At 49.5% G+C, this 21,634-nt stretch overlaps 1 protein-coding gene across 7 annotated transcripts in view; it reads right to left on the bottom strand.

The window, feature by feature from the left end:
• Positions 1-19,580, bottom strand: part of PTBP1 (polypyrimidine tract binding protein 1) — a 30,274-nt gene extending 10,694 nt beyond the window's left edge. For 5 of the 7 annotated variants that reach the window (XM_054174996.1, XM_054174997.1, XM_054175001.1 and 2 more), the window contains exons 1-5: positions 19,464-19,580; positions 15,263-15,293; positions 3,567-3,645; positions 2,436-2,608; positions 1,145-1,291 (exon numbers count right to left, since the gene is read on the bottom strand). In XM_054174996.1, the coding sequence (XP_054030971.1) occupies positions 1,145-1,291; positions 2,436-2,608; positions 3,567-3,645; positions 15,263-15,293; positions 19,464-19,471 (438 nt within the window). In that variant the 5' untranslated portion in view covers positions 19,472-19,580. The remainder of the gene's footprint in view (positions 1-1,144; positions 1,292-2,435; positions 2,609-3,566; positions 3,646-15,262; positions 15,294-19,463) is intronic. The other 2 variants (XM_054175000.1, XM_054175002.1) reach the window with 2 other exon arrangements.
• Between the last annotated feature and the right edge of the window lie 2,054 nt (positions 19,581-21,634).

Genomic DNA, 21,634 nt, shown 5'->3' with positions numbered 1-21,634 from the left:
GGTTCCACCTCAACATGAGGAGGAACTTCTTCACTGTGAGGGTCACAGAGCACTGGATTAAGCTCCCCAGAGAGGCTGTGGAATCTCCTTCTCTGGAGACTTTCCAGACCCATCTGGATGCATTCCTGTGTGACCTGTGCTGGATTCCATGGTCCTGCTCTGGCAGGGGAGTTGGACTGAATGATCTCTGGAGGGAAAGAACCTCCAGAGATCATTCAGTCCCTAACATCCTGTGACAACACGGTGCACACCAACCAGCCAAAACCCAGACTGAAGTAAGTATGCTACTGCTGCAACCTTGCTCAGCATCCACTGATGCAAAGTGACTCCTCTAAAGAAAAGGAAAAGCTGAGCTCCCTGGGGGTGAACCATCTCCAGTGTGCCAGAGGCTGATGGAACGGAGAGCTGAAGGACCACCTGCTGGACCTGCTTTTCCTTCATGCACACAACAGTGCTGTGTGCTAGAGGCTGCCTTTGCTAGATGGACTCAGCAGCAGCACAGCACCAGATGCTCTGATCAGTGCCTGAAAAGTGAGAGGAGGCAAACTGGACATGATTGGCAGCCTCTCTTGATAAGGAGAAACAGGTCACTTCAACTTCTTCCCACTGCTCCTGTCCTGAAAGGCTGCCAGGAGCAGCTGGGCTGAGAAAGGGAATTTTACCATGTGTGGCACAGGAACTCTGGACAAGCCTTAGGCACTGCCATGTTCCAGTGCTGCCCACCTCAGAACTCATCAGAGGCAGACTGTGCTCCACTGCAGACACAGGGCTTGCCCCATCAGAACTTCATTTCATAGGAACCTTTCAAACATTAGGAACAAAGGTCCTAGAGCAGCAGACCTAAGTGTCTAGCTGAGTGTTCACTTACTGAAGGATGCCAAGCCACCCCTCCTCACCACCTCCTGTTCCCTCCATCCCTCCCCACACACTGAAGCAGTCAGCAGCTCATTTAATGTGCTGAAACTCTGGATAAAAGCTGTCACAGGAGACCTTATTTCACGGGCTGGTGTGCTCCATTCAGCACTTCAACAATTAAACTCAATTTCAGAAGCCTCCCAGGCTTATAGCAGCAGCACAAATCAAAGCAGGAGCTGAGAGCTCTGTCCCTCCCACTAGTACAGCAAGGTAAAGAATGAGAACTAACTGCTTGGTTTGGAGAGTTGTCTGTCTTGAGCTCCTTGTGGTTGGAGAACTGGATGTAGATGGGCTGGCTGCGGAGGACTGGAGTGACAGTGGTGTAGTAGTTGACCATGGTGTTGGCTGAGTCTTCTGTGTTCATCTCTATGAAAGCCTGCACAGAAGTCAAACCCAACACATGATCAGATGGGCTCACACCAGGAGACAGCAGCAACACTCAGCAACAGCATCACAACAGTTGGGACCTTCAGGAGGAACCTCCAGCTGAACTGTGACTGGACTGGATTTTCACAACTGTATTTACATGCAAGCTTTTGTAGACAGAATGACTTAAGAACCAACTGTACATAGAACTTGATCTAGCTGGAGATGTCCCTGCTCACTGCAGGGGAGTTGGACGAGATGACCTCTGAGGGTCCCTTCCAACTAGATACATTCTGTGGACAAATGAAGATCTTCACTGTCCAGATGTACCTGGTTTCAGTCTCACTTTAACATCTCCAGGCTACATGTATTTAAGAAAGCAGCAACAGAAGTGTCTGCAGGAACACAAACACAAATCATCCACCTTCTCCACCCTTATCTTAAGCAGCTTCTCACAGGTCTCTACAGAGCAGCGAGCCCACTCACTGCCCATACCTTTATGGTCTTCTCTACTTCAAACACACACACCAGGGATTGCAGCAAGCCATTATCTTAAGGACTTGCACATCAATGCCACCATGCAATACAGCAGAGGCACATTTCCATCATTAAGATTAAAGACAAAGTCTTTTAAGCGATGATTAAAGTTGCCTCGCTTTTTTTCACTCCTTAATTTGTCCAGGCAATTTGAGTTACCAAATTAGTGCACATCACCTGCATTACCCAAGAGTGCTTCAAGCTTTATACCCAGCTCATTTTTGTTGCACCAGTAAAGGTGCCCTGACTATGCAAAGTTGCACTGGTGGTTACTCAACCATCAGGCTGGCTCGAGTGGGGGGGGGGGGGGGTAGAAAAAAAAAGGCCAACTCATGGCACTGCTGTCCAAATAATTCCCCTGCTCTGTAATTTAACAACGAGGCATAATGCTCATTAGAAGTGACAACATGTAATTATGGACTTAACTCCTTGCACAGCCTGAAAATAGTACTTTTAACAGCTCATGGGATAACCACGGGAAAGTAAAATCACAGCACGCCAAAGCCATTGGCTCCCAGCACACCGCAGCTGTTTGAGCTCCTCGGCTCTGCTTTGCTGATGACAAGCCCGTCAAGTCTTTTTGACACCATCCCTGCCTTCAATTACAGAGACAATACCTGGTTTTTGCCTTTCAACATGAGAAGATTGGTGACCTTGCCAAAAGGTAAGCCCAAAGAAATGACCTCTGCCTCCGTGACATCACTGGGGAGCTTACGGACGTGGATTACTCGGGATGGGACCCCAGCGCTGCGGTTGTCGCCTTTGAACTTCTTGCTGTCGTTTCCATTAGCTGTGGAAAGCAAGAGAGTTGCTGCTCAGTGGAGAGGGTTGGACAGAAGATGGGAATGTTTCTGACATCCAGCTGCTGCTCCTTATTAGCCAGATTCCACGGCCTAATTCGAGCAGGATCTGCAGACACGTGGTTTCAGCCTTTCTTCCCAGTCACACGACGTGATGCAGCCAGACACCACGGCGATGGAAGCCACCCTCCCTGTGCTCATTTCAGACCACCACCCACCCGTGGCTGCTTTGTGGAGGGCTGAGCCACTAATTGTAGAGCGCTGCTTTGTTCATTTTCACCTCCACTGGGCTTCTTTGCAGTGTTTGAAGAGGACATCTTAAAGTGATAGTAAATCAAATACGAACCAAAACGCAATCAGCTGGATTCTAGATATGCCAGAGACAGGAGCTGACACAGCCTGGCAGCCACAGGAGGAACATGAAGGGACTTGGAAGGACAACAGGAGCTCAGAGTAAGACAATTCAAGGCCATGACAAGCACAGAGGGCACAAATCTGGGCTGAGCACCCAAGGACAGTCTTGGGTGGGATTTACTAACTTCAGCAGCAAACAACTACACAGAGCCAAAATAACCCTAGGTGAAATCAACTGGTAGCTCTTGAGAGCAAACCCTGCATGCTCTTATCCTGTAAAAGTCATTTAGCAACTGTTCTGCAGCAACTGCTTACAGTCTCATAGCCTTTTAAAGAGGTTTGTCATTATTCAGCCTGATCTGGTTGGAGATGTCCCTGCTTGCTGCAAGGGGGTTGGACAAGATGACCTTTGAGGGTCACTTTCAACCCAATGCAAATCTACGAAGCGATTCAGCACAGTCCTGCAGGAGCCCTGATAAGTACCAAAAATGAAGTGATTTCAAAAAAAAAAAGCCTAAGTGGGGAGAAACACAGACCTCCTCTGAGGATCTGCAATGCTTAGGAATGGCTATTCTTGTTCATGGGCAATATTACCTGCAGAAGAAGAGTTGCTGCTCATGATAAAAGGTCCGTTAGTAACACAAGTAGTGAAAAGCTCCTCAGATCCCCGCCGCTGGAAAAGAAAAGAGGAGAGGTAAACTGACAGCATTTTTACTGAACTCAGGTACTCCTAAAAGCAGAACAATTGAGATCAAAAGCTGGACAGAAGCTGAATAGAAGCATAAGTGAAAACATACTGGCAGTGAGCAGTGAACCTCACCTCCATAAATTAAGCATAAGTGAGATCCAGTTTAGTAACTGAGCAGCACTATCCAGTATCTCTTTCAGCTAAGCTGTAGGGATCTTAAGAGCTGGAGCACTGCTGAGCTTTCTGAAGTCACCAAGTACAGCAGTGGCTTCAGACAGCCTCCTGTTGTATCCAACAAACAGATTTCTGACTGCTCACAGCAGACAAGATTGTCATTCTTTTTTGGTTAAGCTAAAAACTCTGGGGCTGAGCAGGAAGAGCAAAGCAGAGAGGCCTCCTGGCATTCCTCAGGAGCACACCAAGACTATTGCACTGGGAGCTACCAGGAGAAAAGGAGTGTTAGGCAAAAGACAAGTTCTCAGAAGCTGGCCACAACTGTTAGTGCATGACTTGGTAATTATGAACAAAAGATGTGAATTTCCAGCTACAAGCAGATGTAAGCTTGAGAAACTGAGATCTGAAAGAAGCGGTGGATCTCTTCCCCTCCTCACCACCCTCCTCCCCACAAAGAGAAGAAAAAAGAGGAGGTAGAGCAGGAAAGGTAAGCTGCTAAAAAAAGTTACTTTCAAATCTGACAGCAGAAACAGGGCCACACATAATAATTTGGCTTCTAGTACAAAGCAGTCTAATCACTGATGTGTTGCCTTCTAGCCACAACCCCCAGAACAGCTCCTAGGACAACAGTACCAAAGCCTCAGCGAGCAGAAGGACAGAGAGGCATTCTGAAGCAGAGAAACCCGAGTACCACAGCTCCAAAGTCTCTGTAATCCCATCCTCTACCGCCCTTCACACTGGTCCTTCTACACAGAAGTCGACACAGCTTTGAAAACAAAAAGCTGAGAGTAGCCCAGTGTGCCCCAGGTCCTCTCATTTTCCTTACTGCAGCTCTGTGCCTTCCAGATTTTATGGAGAGGAGAAAACATTTGACAAACAGAGTTCTAAACCAAGCTGGTCCTTAGAAGACCTTAAAATTCCACTCCAAACTGTGAGCAAACACAATCATACAAACCCAGCACACAAAAGCATTTTCTCACTGGTTTCTACGTGGCTCTTACACAGAAATGCCACACTACAAATCTCTCATCAACAGAAAAAGAAGCAGAGCTCATCCCTGCCTGGCTGCCCTCCCACCCAACTCAGACACACATACACTCACTCTGCTCCATGCCGGCCACCAGACACTCACCACCCCCCTCCCACCATGCCCTACATCTGGGGGCACCTGCAGAAACAGTATCTGGGCAACACCACCAGCTCTCTGCTCACCTCCCCAGCACACAGCTCAGGAAAGTAGGTCACAGAGCCCCAGAACACTGAATTACAGACAGTTCTGGTTTTTTCTTTCCCCCTCCCCAAATCTTGAATTTCTTGTTTGACTACTCACTGCCAGCTCTTCAAAGACAGGCCCAAGCACTTTGATGTCCTGAAGAAATTAGGGCAGGTCCCCCAAACTGTCGTGTGCTGGTCACCTGCAAGCACTGCCCAGGTCCCACAGAGGCTGAGGGCACCCAGTGAGGTCTCCTCCTTCTGACATAGTGCAGTAATTGGGAATAAGCCTTTTAACAGCTCTTCTAATTAGCACTGGGATTCCCAAGCAGAGCAGGAGGCAACTGGTCTGGGAGGCTGTTAGGCTGGGATCCCATCCTTTTGATGACTCAAAGCTATGCATCATTCCAAGGCTAAAATCCCACCAATTTGCTGTACCAACACTGCTGTGCCTGAGCTGCTGGGAACACCACGAGTACAGCTTCACTTTGTGTCAACTGGGCTGCAGCTGGCAGCTATGGACAAGAACCAGACAGCCCCAGTGAGACAGGCAAACATTTACTGGCCTCACCAGACCCCCCCCTTGCATTGAACTTCTGGGAGGATGCTCTTCACTAACAGCTTGGAAACTCCTGATGATACCCAACCTTGGCACCCCTGTGCAGATTCAAGCAGCAGCCCATGCAAGCCATCATGGAAACATCAGAACAAGCCACTCATGGAAGGCAGTGTTAGGAAACTACAAACTAAGGGGGGAAAAAGAAAACCCTAACATTTATACTGCTATGAAAAAAAAAAAAGAAAGAGTTTAAAAGGCCCTGAATTGAATTTTCCTAATGGCTTGCTTAAAATAAACATTTTTCTGGCATATTTGAGAAGTTATTTGCAGGGCACTTGAAGAAGGAATGCTCAGCTGCTGCTGCTTTCCACATGCCCCTGTTGCTTTAATGAAAGAGCAATCTCCAATCCACTCCCTTCTTATCTTGGAGACTCTAGCTGCCCGCTGAGACCAGAGCCAGGAGGCAGAGGGGGACGATTGTTTGACATCAAAAGCAGCAGCAGGCAATTTGTAAGCTTCCCAGCTGGAAGCATGTGCAAACCAAGAGGGAAGATTGCAGCAGTTGGAAAATTGCAATTATTCCCAGGTCTTTTCTCCACACAGGGAGGTTTACAGACGGGGGATTGTGCTGTGTGGACCAAAATTATTCCTCACAGGCTCCTTTTGAAAGAAGGGGGTTTAGAGTGCACTCCGACGAGCAGCACACCTAGCACATGGTGCTGACACCCTGCCAGGGGTAAGGGCACTGCTGGCACAGTCCCCACAGCAGCAGGAGTTTCCATCAACAAAACCTTTTCACCAGCATTTGTTTTTCCTCCTGCTTTTGCTGCTGGAGCTGAGCCCCACAAGAGAGCATAGAATGGTTTGGGTTGGAAGGGACCTTAAAGATCATCTAGTTCCAAGCCCCTGCCATGGGCAGGGACACCTTCCACTAGACCAGGTTGCTCAAGGCCTCATCCAGCCTGGCCTTGAACACTTCCAGGGAGGGGGCACCTTGTTCCAGTGTCTCACCACCCTCACTGTAAATAATTTCTTCCTGATCTCCAGTCTCAACCTCTGCTCTTCCAGCTCAAAGCCACTGCTCCTTGTCCCAGCACCGCAAGCCTTGGTGAAAAGATGCCTACTGCTGGCTGCTCTTTGAGGTGAACCGAAGAGGCACACAGAAAACCAGCAAGTCCCCTGTCCACACTCCTATGGGGAGCTCCAACACAAGCCTCTAACAGCTGCCTGTTCCTTACACCATCAGCTCTTCCCAGGCTCTAACATACAGGAAAAGACACATTAAAAGCTATTAATAAGCCTCACAACCATATAGAGGTTCAAATGCTCCACACCAAGTATCCAGTTCAGTAGGGTCAGAGGAACCAAAGCAGGCCAGGTTGTTAAAAAAGGTTTAGAAGAGTTTCTCACCAACATCATACCCAGTGGATATTCTGAATTATACTGGAAAAGCCAGGACAAAAAGCTACTGACTCAACTAGTAAGTTTAAACTTAAAGCCAGCAAAGGGCTGTGTGGGTGCTCAGTGTTTGCCAGCAACACTCCACACCACCATTTTTCTACCTCCTTGTAGGTGTTCAAGACCAGGTTGGGTGGGGCCTTGAGCAACCTGGTCTAATAGGAGGTGTCCCTGCCCATGGCAGTGGGGTTGGAACTGGATGATCTGTAAGGTCCCTTCCAATCCAAACCACTCTGTGATCCTGTGATTCATCGGGGGCAGGCCCAGCTGCACAGTGCTTTTACCCAAACCACAGCCTCTTCAGATCCAGAGTTCAGGTCCCTGCTCACAAGAGGCATTAATTCCTGGTGACATTTGTGTCCAGCTAATTCTTTTGCAGCTGGTATTTTTATGACCAGATCAGCAGAAGCCACAGATTGCTGGCAATAACACTGCTCTGCAGAAAACTTCTCATCTGAACTAACAAACCTCCTCTTCCTGTTTACAGCGAGCACAGGCCACTGAAGTTCCATCATCTGATCTCACCCAAACCAGCATGAGGTGTTCCACCACCAACTTCACCTCTGTACACAGGCTCCTACCAGGTAAAGCATGACCTGGGAGTGTTGCTATAGCAGCAGCCTGCTTTTGTCTGCCAGGCTCTTGGTTACAGCAGCTCTCCTGCTCCAGCTGCATTAACTGATTCCAACAGCCATGTGCTCCTGCTCTCCACACTTCAGTCACAAAGCTGCTGTCAGTTCACAGCAGAGCTAGAAGTTGTCTCACTGGCAGTAGGATTTTACCTGAACTTCTCCATACCCTAGGATGAAACCAGGGATTGTCTCTGCACCTACCAGCACACCTCCAAGTATCAAGGAATCGTTAAGGTTGTAAAAGGCCTCTAAGATAAAAGTCCAATCTTCTACCCAACACCTCCATAACCACAAGGCCACATCCTGAAGGGCCACATCTTGGTTTCTGAACACTTCCAGGAATGGTGAGACTCCACAGGCAGCCTGTTCCAGCACCTGACCAAGTACTGCAGAAAGTCTCAGCTGCCCTGTATAATCCTTTACTTCATTCAGCCCCAGTCAATTCTAAATGGATGGCAACAATCAGCTGCATTCTGCCTGTGCAGAAGGCCAGAAACAAAATACATCTGAACCACCACAAAAACATTCATCTCAAGACAAACTGGTGACATTAACCAACTTCCATAAGGCAGTAAGTTACAGGCAGGAAGTAAAATTAAAGCAACAGCAAGACAGGGAATATGGGAAGGACAGGGAGGAGGACTAGGAAGACCAGCAAGCTTTGGATTAGTCAAGCCTAAAGTCTACAAAACACTCCATTTTCCCCATCTCACTGAGGAGCTCCTACACAGCAGAAGTGTTCTCTGCCTCTGCAGACAGAGCACCTTCCACTACTCAGTGAATAACCAAGACTAAGGATTGTAGTAGCCCTCCTCCTTGTGAGGGAGGAGGTAGACTCAGAAGGCAAACATGCACCAAGCAGGTACCAGAGATGCACCTGGAAACCCCTCCTCTGAAAGCAAACCACAAGAGATTTGGGCTGTCAGACACCCTTGGTCTGCTTAAATTCAGATAAAAGCCCTGACACAAGTCCTGTGACTCCCTGGCCAGAACATGCAAGCCTCCCCCCTTCTGCTAATTCACCTTCCCTACATCTGTCAGGAGTTGGGACCCAGTAAAAGACCACTATGGTATTCTGCAGGCAAAGTGGCAGACCAATCCTTGAGCAGCTCACATAAACCCTGCCCTGATCAAAGCAGCAAAAAAGTCTTTGAGCACAGGAGTGCCTCTGAGGCATGCATGCTTCAAGGGTTCCGTGTGAGGTCATCCCAGAGGAGCAGAAGAATGTTCTGATACTTCAACAGCCCAAATCACTGTGAAGGAAACTAAGCAAAATCCAGTCTGATGACATCATCATTCACACATGCCACATTCCAGCGTTTTTGCTGAGGGATTCAAGAGGGAGGAACTAAATTTAAACCAAGAAGGATGCCACAGTTTTTTTTCCCCTTTGTCTTTCTTCCACAAGAGATTCCACTCCAGCAGGGATCTCTCATGTTACCTCCATGTGCCACACTCTCCCTCCTCCTGCCTCCAGCACCCTGCAATCATTTAAAGGTAGAGCAGTGGGGGGAAAAAAGAGAAACATTGCAATTTGGGTCACAAAGAAATGCCAAGGTGAAAACACCTCTGCAGGACACAACTGCCTCCTCCATCAGGCTGAGTGAAGGTGGGAAGATCAAGACCTTGAGGTGTGCAGCCTCTGAGGTGGCTGCCAGGCACAGGGTGACACTGCTGTCCCACCAGGCTGTAAAAGCAGTAGCCACAGTGTGTTACTCACTCTCTACTACCCCCTTAAAGACACAATTTATCCTCTGATCAGAACCAAAAAGTGAGGAGAGAGAAATAAATTTAGTTGCCCAAATTGCTCCTTGTTGCCCTGGATCATTTATCTGCACATTAGATGGCCTTGGGGGGAGGCACTGGCCTGGCTGGCTCAGCATGCATGTTTTAGGCTATGATCTGTTCAGCTGGGGCCAGCCCCCACCACCCCACTCAGGGCTTGAATTCACTGGGGAAGATTTAAATCAATGTCTTTACAAAAGAGCCAGCACAGTAAACTTCCCAATAAGGCTCGTGGCACACACACACCTTCAGCATCTTTAAAACCAGGTTAGTTGGTCAGAGCATTGCAAAGAAATCAGTGCTGAGGAAAACCAACTGCCACATGAACACACAGTAACACAGGCACTGCCTCAAGGGCTGGTATCATTTCTGTTGCATGCAGACTGGTTTCTGAGCTCCTTAGAGACACCAGAAACTTAAGCATTGCATTGGAGGATGGGGTCAAGACTTTTTTCAGTGGTGCCCAGGAACAACAGGCACAAGCATGAACAGTTCCATCTGAACATGAGGAGGAACTTTAAGGGTGACAGAGCACTGAAAGAGGCTGCCCAGGGAGGTGAGGGAGTCTCCATCTCTGAAGAGATTCAAACCCCACCAGGACATGTTCCTGTGAGACCTTCTCTAGGCGACCCTGTCTTGGCAAGGGGGTTGGACTCACTCTCCAGAGGTCCCTTCCAACTCCTGCCATTGTCTGATTAAAACAAGGGCTCCTGAGATTTTGCAATCATCAGGAGCTCAGGCACACACCAGCTCCAGCACAGAGCCGGATCTGCAGCCCACTCGTCTCACCAGCCCCTCCCTGGCTTTTCTCCCTTGGTCTTTGCTACTATGGAGACACCCTGTGCAACAAACCTGCCCTTTGAGCAAACAGAAGGTGTGGCCACGTTAAATAGCCCAAAACGCCTCAACTCGCAGCAGCAGTAATGCAGTCATTCTGGCTTTGTAGGGCAGCACACACCCAAGCTTTATGATAGACTGCTCCGAGTTGGAGCTTAACCAGTAGACAACCTTGAGCTTTTCAACTCACTGCAGCAGAGCAGACATGGCCTCGGTGAAGCTCCAGACAAATACAATCAGCAAGAAATCCTGCTGGATGACTCACTTTGGGAACCTGTGAGAGAACATTTTGTGCCCCAAACTGGAAGAAGGGCCAATCAAACAGGCAGGTTTCAGAAAGAACCCCACACTAATTCAATCTCCTCTAAATTGCAGTTGTGTAATAATTACAATCTGCTTTGGCAAACACCAAGCAATCACCACACTGGGATTACCAAAAAGGCACTTGCTGAACTCAGCACAGTGGCTCAGCACGTTCTCCTATCAAGCCTGGAAAGACAGCTACACCAGAGCCACCCAGATAGGGCCTCAAATGACTCTCTTCTCACTAGTGAGATGACAAAAGGTGGCACCAAAAACTTCAGCACTTTCTCATCTGACAACACCTGAAGCAGATGTTGGCTCTGCTTCAGGAGAATCTATGCCTGCACTTGTGTGACTGAAGAGTTGAATTCATTCATGTGTGTTAAATGTATTTTCCTGGGATTTTTAATCCTCTTTTAACCTTGGCTGATTTTTCTACAGCCATTTTCTTAACTGATTATTTGCTGTGAAGTCTTATCAATTGATTTTTTTTTGCCTACAAGGAGTCACAGCTTGTTTCCTTTCCAACTGAAGTGAGTTCAGGCAGCTTCCACAGAAGAAAAAATGGTTTAGAAGTGATTGAGAAACTGCTTTAGCTCTAACAGCTGAGAAGCCTGTGGCAGCATCTCACTTGGCACCACAGCTTCAACAAACAGCTCATCGTGCTCTTCAGCTTACTACAGACGTAAGCAGCACTGGGAATCCTCACAGAGGGATGACAGTGAGGGACAGGTACCCAAAAGCTGCAAACCCAGGTGCACAAACCCTGTGAACTCCACCAACAGAGCAGATGGGAGCTGCCAACCAAGCCCAGGCAGCAGCACCACCCGTGCCCCTCACTACATGTGGCTGACATGTGTGATCACGCCTGGCAGAGAGGCCACAAGAGCCAGCTTGTTGCAGCCTCTAACTAAAGCCATAGGAGGGGACTGGAATTTCCTCACAACATTCTTGGCCTGCTGCCTGAAGCCATAATTACTGTTCCCATGGCAAAGATCCTGGCTTGATCACAAATCACTTCTATGCAGTCAGCCTGTACCACACTCCAGCAGACCCTGGCTTTAAAAATTAACTTCTCCAATGCCACAGAAGCAATATGCTTTGTTCCTGGAAACATAACCTCTGGAGGAGAGCTCAGCCTCTCCAGGGAACTACAAAACCACCCAGCACCTAAACTCTTCTGAGCCTGTTTTGAGCACTGAAATGCAATTTCACTTGAAGAATAATGCCACAAAGTTCATACTTGTTCTAGTCAGTCCTGCTCAGGGCCCGTTAGAGCCTGAAGAGCCACTGATATGAAGGCAAATTAAAGAAAGCTGATAGTGATCTTGATCAAAATACCCAAGAGGCAACTGCAGGGGTCAGAGCCAGTACCTCAGAGTTCAATACAGTGCCTCCATCTTAAGGCCATACTTCCTTCCTTTTCAGACAGCAAAACTACGTTTAAATCATGTGTTTCTCATCTGCAGGACATTCCAGAGGCTGTGCATGAAGAGCCCCAGACCAGAACTGCAGCTAGCAAGCTTCCTAAACAAATCCACACTTTAAACCCAAGAACTTGAGGACAAGGCTAAACCCTGAAACCCAGGAATGGCTCCAGCCATTACCAACCTGATGAGCAGCAAGACCATCAGGCAGAAGAGCGCTCAAGCAGTAAGCCCTGAGAACAGAAACCAAACACAACCAAGATCTCAGAAGCATTAATAGAAATAGAGTGTGAGCACCCTGAGGATGTGAGGAAATGCTACAAAAGTGCCAGCACCCTGCCCTTTAAAACAATGAAGCAGAGCAAACTGGAATGTGGCTTCACAGATTCCTCAATTCCACAGTTAAACTTAGCAACCAGGAACACTTCGAGCAAGCAGACAACCAAGAGGCCACCCTGAGTTTCCTCTGAGAATTTGCTCAGCAGTGTTCCAAGTTGCAGGCACTTGGTCCCTGCTTGGGACATTCCAGTCATGAGAGCAGAGCATCAAAAGGGCTGACTGGTGTCTCAGGAGCACATCATCTACAGTACCACAAGACCTGACAGCGTTTGGGGACTGCAATCCTCTAGCACCTTCGACTTGGTGGAGCACCACTCCTGACTTCTTGGTACACAAGAATTCCTAGGTTCACACCTCAAAGAATTTTCCAGCTCAAATTTCCCTGTCTCATTTAGAAGCCCAGTCAGCAAGCTCTCAGGAAGGACTGCTGTGCTCTAGCGTCCAGTCTCCACTTGGAACCCTGTGTCTATGAACACAGTTTATAAAGCCAGCAGACAGCAAATCTGCAGTTCCACAGCATCATTTTAAGTTATCAAACAATTAAAGAACATCTGCTTCTGAAGGAGGGGATCAGTTAATCCTCAAAGCAATTTCAGTGATGCCCCAGGGCTCACAGAAATGCTGATGGATGAACAGAGCTCTATCAGTGGCATTATCTCAGCCAAGACAACCCTGAGAGGCTTCTGTGATGATACAGAAACCTCCAGCAAACCCAAGGAGGGTGAACTGGAGTCTCAGAAGAGCTGCAGCTGATGAGGTTTTACATCACCACAGAGAGATGTTTAAGAAACAACTGATCATTTGCTTACACTACTTTTTGAAATGGAGATGCCTGCACCTCTCTCCCTGCAGAAGCCCTGCGGTCAGAGGAGCTTAAGCAGCACTGAAGCAGCAGAGCATGGGGAAGCTGCCTGGATGCAGCCGACCTGCATACAGCCACGTAGAGGATGAGGCACCAGAGAAGCCTCTGCTTTGCTCCCAGCTGTGCACAAACAGGATTCTAACTTACCTAAGCAAATCCAAGACATGAGTAACATCTTACACCACAGCATTCAAGCACGTCCCCCTCTATTGCACGATCTACACTGCAACATGCCATGACTTCATTAGGTAGCACTGCTGGGGCAAAAAAGCCCTTTAAAACTTACCTTTATCAAGATGATTCAACTTTCCTTTTCACCTCTGCCACTCTTAATTTTTGATTCAACTGTCTCAAAACCTGCCCCCTCTGACTTGACAAGAACAACTCACTTGTGGTGCACACCTTCGTCTCCCCACCCCAATGCACAAGCAGCACAATCCTGGTCACACAGTTCTGGCCTGGCAGGATCCAAAGTCCTCATTTTAGACATCAGACTCTGCTGTTCTAGGGCCTGACATCAACCCTCAAGACAGGGGGGAGGATGAGGCACACAGCACCACATCCTGCAGCTTCTCAACATTCAGCAGGAGGACTGCAATTACAGCTTCAAGAGCTTCCTGGTCAAATTCAGTTAACGTGCAAACAATTCTTAAAGCTGCAGAAAAGCTAAAGCTGCAGATTGCACCTTGTTAAAACCAGCTGAGGGGACTGGAAGATGCTGTATCAAACTGCTCTGGTCACACAGTGACTTAGTCCACCTTTTACACTGGCTATAAACTATTAACCAACCTTACTCCACTCCACCCTTCCTCCTCCTCTGATGGCAAACTGCACTCCTTGCAGCTGATCTGTGTTCTCAACCAGCAGCAGACACCAGCACAGCACTAGGATCAATTCAATTTTCAGCTTCTCACATGAAGAAAAACCAGAACCACCTTCCCCCTCCAGCTATTACATAGAGCCCCTTCATGCATTTGTTTCTCAGAAGCCCTAAAGCACCAAACACTTCAGTGTTTCACAGCCCTGGTTTTGTTACTCCCAATACAAAAAACCCCACTTGTAGTTCAGCAGCAAATGCTCTCCAATGCTCCTGCTTCACTTCAGCAGAGCTAACAGAGCTCACACTACACAGGCTCAAGGTCTGCTTCAAACTAGTCCTATACACCCAGCATCACTTCAAGCTGCCACAACACTCCTCAGTCTGCAAGATGCTAACACGCAGCTCAGACCACTGAACAAAGCTGTGGGAATCACCGCTTTGAGGGCCAACACTCACACAGGTACCATCTCACCACAAGAGCTCACAAGGCTGAACTTACTGCAATCCTGATTCTGGAGCATTAGCCAGGGTGTTCACAAAGTCACATTAAAGCCTCTCACACATGAAGGGGGGCTGCTCTACCCTGCACCTTCCTGCTGGGCTCTTGGCAGCAGCCAGAGTTCCTCCTGCAAGGACAGCAGCCCCAGTACCACTCAGATAAGGAGGCTCCTGTCAGCACTTTGAGTTTCAGGGCTAAGTCTGCACTTTCAAAACCTGAGACTAGAAGAGTAAAGGTCATATTTACTGTACTTGCCAGAGATAAAAACCCACAGCTAAACACTCTTGTTTTGTGTGTGTGGCAGAAGGATTTTTTTGACATAACTGAACAGGAATTCACATAAACAAAGGAAACAGAGTTCTCAGAAGAAAACAGACCAGTTTCTCCATGGAGCAGCATTGTCTAGCACACAGGTAACAAGCATGGCTGGATACTTTAGTAGAGGAAAAGGCTGTTTCTAAATGCAATAAAGTTCTACTCTGACAGTTGATAATCAATGTCCAAATGTCAGGAGCTCAATGCTGAGCCACAATAAAAGTTTTAAATGCATATGGAACCAGACTACCTTCTGGTGAAAACCAATCTACATGGTACCAGAAATAACCTTTTAAAGCTGAAGGTCTGCATTTGGTGAGGCTAAAACTAGGTCAGATGCTGAGCAGTGTAAAAAGAGAGAAAAAGTGAGAAGTGCCTACCTTTGTACCAACTGTTATATCTTGGACAATGCTGTAGAAAAAAGAAAGAAAAGGATTAAAAAAGTTAGATAGGTTTGCCACAAATATCCAGCATAGTTCACAGTAGTAAGAAAAAAAGCAAGTCAAAGTGCACAGTTGTCTTTGCAAGTGAGCCAAGGACAGTTTATACAAAGAAAAATTATTAGATGGTGATGGTGGAGACCCAAGACCCAGCAGTGCCAGAAAACCACAGCTCTTCCACTGCCTACAGTGGAGCTTGTTCCTTTTTGTGAAGGTACCACAGCAGGGCTAGGACCAAAAGCCCATAGGTAGCCCAGCATTCCTTGTGGGAATGCAACCTGATAGAAACACCACCTCTGACTAAGCCAAGAACAGGAGTGTCAAGAGTCAGCTCCATCACCAGCAGTCAGTTCTGCAGCTCTTAACCTCCTGTCCTCTGCTAGGCTGGAAAGACGCAATTCTAGGGAAACCATGACATCAGTAAGGAGATGCTGGAGCTCCAGTGGTGCCACAGACACCACACCACTAGGAGCTGGCCACTCAGCCAAGCTGAGCCAGTGCCAGGCTTACAGCAACCCCGAGCCACGCTACAACCACTGGAGCCAGCCCAGAGCAGGGCATGGGGAGTACAGAGAGCAGGAAAGAGGTCCAGGCAGCTCCCAGACAGGAGTATGCCTGTACAGAAGATTTCTCCATCAATTCTTTCCTACTTCAAAAACAACCCCACTTATTTTTCCCTAACACGAGTTTGAAAGCAAACGCATTCATTAAACTCCACCATATATTCTTAAACCTCCTAAGATGAGACTTCCTGATTAACCAGCATGAAAAGCAGCATTAGCTGCACCTCAAGCAACTCATGCCAGCTCTCAGCAGCAGCAAACATTACACACCACAACACACAGCCACTTGGAGCAGCTTCTTTCAGCTACGGGATCAGAAGGACTTGCCCACACCTTGGCATGTGGTACCTGGGTAATCTCCCAGGGTATTATTGCACCTACACATTACTCTCACAAGAGAGCTCAACACAGTCCGACCACTTCAGTTACAGCCCTGCTCTGAAGTTACAGCCCTGCTCTAAAAGCAGCATCACAAAACTGAGAGCAGAGATGATCGTGTTAGGGGGACGGATCCGCAGCATTGCCTGTTCCAACTCCAACCTTTCAGGGAGCTGACCACAGCCTCAGGGCACAGGATCCCAAAGCAGCAGCTCTAAGGAAACGTGGCACAGCAGCAGAAGGCAGGGCAGTCATTCCTCAACCAGCACTGTGAAACCTGTGAGGCACTCAAGAACAATTCTACAGAGTGATTTAGTGCTGGAGAACTCACACTCCCCTCCTGCAACAACGAGTAACTTCTCAGGGAATTAAATACTGCCCAATCTTATGAAGTCATTTGTGTTTCCCCCAGCTCCATCTTAAGCCATACCACAAGTACAGGCCAGCTCAGCTCCTCACACTTCCTCTTCAAAGCCAAGCTGCCATGTCATCATAACCCAGCACTTCCAGCCAGAGCTTCAGTGCCAGGAAGCCACGCGAGAGCTTCTCAACCACCTCAAGAAGGCTCTCTGCAGGAGCACGCTGGGCTCACAGCCCCCCAGTGCCTGTTCACCCAGACAGATGGGTTTTTGCTGCACCTTGAGGGCCAGCAGTAATGAACTAATTGAACCCATCTGCCCAGATCAGTTTAAAGAATCGTGATCAATCTATTAGAGCTGCTGGAGAGGCTAGGAGCACACAAATACCGACGGCAACCCAGGCCATTTCAGAAGCTTAAACCCCACTTCTTTCCAGCAAAGCCTAAGAACAGGGAATCTCCCAAGTTTCTCAAGCTCTCCAACTTACCCCAGAGCATTTTCTCTTACTTCCTGTTCCTCTTGTGGGCCTCACACACAGGAAACGTTTTACATAAAGTAGCTTTATCAGGGAGGTGGGGAGGAGGGGGGGGGAGAATAGCATTTAACCATCATCCAAGAGGAAAAGCTGTTTTATTTGCCAAGAATTATCGATCCCTGGCACACTGTTGTAACCCAGCTTGGGCACAAAACACCACATGAGACAAGCACCAACAGTATCGAAGAATGTTTATTCCAGAAACATGCAACATGGCCCCCAAGTTCACACCCCTCCCCCTCAATTTAGCACATCCTCAGCTTCACTCTCTTCTCCTACATCAACTTGCAGCAGAGGATTGAAGCTTTGCTCACTTTCAGAAAATCCAGGCAATGAAGCCCTCCATGAAAATGAGGGGCTTTTTTTTAGATGGAATGGGAGGACTCCTATGCAGTAAGAAAACAAAACCCTTAAGCAGCACCAGTAAAACCTCCAGGTCATGCTCCAAAGCAGTTATTTCCCATCTGAACTCCTCATGTGCTTTAAACAAAGCCACTTATTCAAACGGGGTCATTGGAAAAGCACAGCTCCGTATCGCTTTAGGTTGAAGCAAGGCAGCAGCCTGTGGCCAGCGAGGCAAAAAAATAAGTGGTGGTGGTGGGGAGAAATCCATCCTCAGAAGCAGCTTTCAAAGCTTCAACTGAGGGGCAGCTTTCCCAGGGCAGAGATCCTCCCGAAGTCCTGGATCATTAAGACTCACCTTCAGTCTGCACATTCAAAGAACTCAATTTTAACATGCAGCAAAAAGAGCTTTCCTAGGAAGCACCCCGAAGACAGACTGAATTTTCGCCTGCCCTCAGACGCCGAAGGGTTTCTTTTTCACTATCAATCAACGCGGGGAGCGAACTGAAGCAGAGCAACCTGAGCTGCGAAACTTCAGTGTAAAATAAACGATTTTAACTGTTGGGTTTTTGTTGGGTTTTTTTTCAGATGAAAATACTTTGACGCCACTTTTTTCAGCGTGTAAAGGGGGAAGGAAGGGAGGAAGGGAAAAAAAAAAAGCCACCTCAGACATGTGACTGCGCCTAATTCTCACCAGACCACTGTTCGGAGGCAAGAAGCGAGGAGGCACTAATTTGGGCTTCCAGCGTTTAAGGCTCTGCGAAAACAAACTGCTTACTCGGAGGGCTTAAAAGAGATGTTTTAACCACCGCGTTCCAGAACAACCAAACCAACAAACAACAAGCAAAAAATGCCAAGGCAGATCACCAAGAAAACCACGCCGAAGATAAATCCGGAGACCTCGTTCCGTGATTAAAAGAGCAGTTTTAAAAGGCAAAGGCTCCTGAAGTGAGAGACACCAGATTGAAGGAGGTGATTTAGATAGATAAATAAATTCTCGACGTTGCCCAAGGTGCGAAAAGCTGCGGCTCTGGAAAACCTACACGAGTCAGTCACGGGGGGAAAAGTTTGGGTTTCCAAGGAGTTCCGAGGTGGACAATGGAAAAGAGGAGGGAGCCCGAGAGCAGCTCTGCCCCTCGGTTGCAGCTTTACCTACGGCTCTCTCAGGTAAAGCCGCGAATGGAAACCTGGCTCCTTGCGAGCCGCCGCTCCCCAAAGGCTGCGGCGAAACTTGTGCTGAGCCAGAAACTACTCACAAAAGAAAATCCACCCGAGAAAGTCCCTTCCCCCCTCCCTTCCCCTCCCGCCCCCCCCCTCCCCCCCGCTTGCGAAAGCGCCAGACAATAGGAGCAGGCCCCGCCGTGAGTCACCGCCGGCCCCGCTGCCCTCCCCCCCCCGCCGGCCAGGTGCGCCAGCTCCCGGCACCCCGCACCGCTCCCTGCGGGGCCGGGGCCCAGCCCCCCCCGACAGCCCCACGCCCACGTCGCGCTCGCAGGCGACCGAGTGTGTCCCAAATCCCGTGCCCAGCCCCACGGGGCGGGCGCGGCCTCCCCTCGGGACCCCTCCTCCCGGTACGCGGCGGCTGCCCCCCGGCAAGGCGCGAGCACGAGGCGGCGGCGGGAGCGCGCGGCGGACGGCTCCCACGAGGCGCTGCGTCGGGGCGGCGGCCGCGGAACAGGGGCTGTCCCCGCTCCCCTCCCCACCCTGCCGCGGTGAGGGGCTCCGAGAGTGCGGCCCGCACAGGAACTCCCCCCACCCCCAGCCGCCCCCTCGCCTCAGCCGGGCCAGCCGGCAGCACCCTCAGCGTTCCCCCTCCTCAGGTAACGCCCCAGCCCCCGGCGCGGGTCCCGCACCTCGGCCGCTTCTCCCCATTCCTCCACACCCCGAGGAGGGTCCGGCAGCGTTGCTCGCCAGTCCTCGGCACAGTGCCGCCCATGCCGAGGCCCGTGTCGGCGGGGACTCACCCGTCCATTGCACACAGAGGAGACCCGTCGGGAACGGAGTGGAGGCGCCGGAATAGCAGGAACAGACCTAACCGCTCCGTGTTATAGACTCACAAAATGGCGGCGCCGCCCGGCCCGCCTCACCCGCGCCAACGCCCCATTGGCTATCGCAGATGTCATCTTGATAGCAGGGGCGGGGATCGCCCGCGTGTGAGGGTTGGCGCCCTGGCGCCCCTGGCGAAGCCTACTGGCTCTGGGCGGGCTGAGAGGCGGTGCGAAGCGGCGGTGCGCGGCGCGATTCGGTAGGCGAAGGGAGTCGGCTGGGAGGAGACATCTTGAGAGCGGGAAGGATGCCGAATTGCCACACGGATCCACCATCTTGATTGGGGGCAGGGCAGGGCATAACCGCGTTGGGCGCCATCTTGAGTATGGGCAAGGGCCCCAGCGTGCACATGGCGCTGTCCCCCGCAGCGCGGGCCGGCGCCCGCAGGAGCGGCCCAGCCGCCGCCATCTTGGATAAGGGCAGGGAAGCCGTCGGTGTCTGCCTGTTGCCATCTCGAGTGAGGGAGAGCGGGCTCCCCTCCTCAATTAGGTTAATGATTTAGGCCCCCCCCCCCTCCAGTCTGGGGACTTAGCGCTCGGCAGCACTTAAAAATGTATTTAAGATAAAGTCTGGCTGCTTAATTGCAGTTAATGCCGTAAGGATAAAGATTACCCTGTGGGTGACGAGAGGCAGAAGTTGTGAGGTAAGACCTAACACCTACCTGCTCTGCTCGGGCATCAGGAAAATGGTTTTCCCTGAAGATGCACTCTTGACACGCTTTGCTGCCCCCAAACAGGAGTTTTGCCAGTCAGGCGGACCTCAGTGGTTAATTAAGAGGTGCTTGTTCCACTCTTCGTGTGTGTCGTTGCCTCTGGGCCTTACTGCTGCAGAGATTGAGGTAAAATCCACAGATTTCCTATCTTTAGGGATTTTTTTCAGATTTCTAGATTTACTTTTTAAGTGCTGGGCCATCTGTAATGAATTTAAGCCTACTACAGTGGGCTTAATTCTGTCAGGTACTTCCCGTGGCTCCCTCCAAAGTGGCTGCTGAGCTTTCGTGTGCCACAAAACGAAGGCTTCCAAGGGAGGAGCAAGTGCCTGGCTCCTGCTGTAAATGCTGCTGGACACAAGGACTGGAATCCTGGTGGAGGCCAAGCAGATCTCAGGATCCTCCTCTCGTCCACCTAGGACACTGCTGGTTCCTCTCTACTGACAGCATGCTGTAAAAGCAGTTTGCTGCCACGGATGAAATGCTGCTCAGCTCTGTTTAAATACAGGCAATATTTGCTCACTGGGAATTGGACTAGCAATTACTCTTTTTTTTTTTTTCCTTTGCCTCACTTGTCATAACCCTCTCCCTTGACTGCAGCACAAGAATTAATTGTCCCAGACCTTGCTACGAGTCCCTTGTGTAGCATTGAATCAAATATCAAATGTCCAGTCCACATTGATCTTAGCTTCATTAGCTGCAACCCTGTTTTGAGAGTTTCTAGGCAACATAATGCTGGTCTTACCGTGGCAGGGATCCTTCCCACTTCACTTCTTACCTTTATTTTGGGGGGGGAGGGGGGTGACAACCTTTGCACAGCTCTGCCAATCCACCTCTAGTGCCAGTGGAAAGCAGTGAAACACTACCAGAGATCGGTGCTGCTGATGGGAGCATCTGAGCTGGCACACAGCAGTGGCTGGGGGGGGGGGAGGGGAGGGTCTGTCTGTGGAAGGCTTAGAAAAAAACATCTTTCAGATGCAAAGTGCAGATGAAATTCAGAGGCTTGGCCTTGGGCAGTGCTTCTGCTTCATGTCAGGTAACTGACAGGTACAGACATGCATTTTGCATTCTCATTTCTTCCTGGAGCGTGCACTAGACACATGAATATGGAGAACACAAACCAGTTAAAAGTGAAACCATCCAGTGTGTTCTCCCACATACAGATTGCTGTGCTGCTTCCTATGGCCAGATGTTTGATTTTCTCAGCGTGAGGCAATGCTCAGATGTTTTGGTGGCCAGGGCCAGATGTGAACTTAACTGCCTCGCTCTTGTCGCCCTTTGTGAAGTGCAAGAGCTGCTCCACCAGCCTTGGGTCTCACCAAGGGCTGGCAGCTATCATTTCCCTCCCTGTGGTTTCCTGGGCTCCCCAGCCATTTGGCC

Source organism: Dryobates pubescens, chromosome 31, assembly GCF_014839835.1.
Source record: "Dryobates pubescens isolate bDryPub1 chromosome 31, bDryPub1.pri, whole genome shotgun sequence".
NCBI classification, from domain to species: Eukaryota; Metazoa; Chordata; class Aves; order Piciformes; family Picidae; genus Dryobates; species Dryobates pubescens.
The sequence above is the reverse complement of the archived record's forward strand: the minus strand, read 5'-3'. Positions and strand labels throughout refer to the sequence as shown.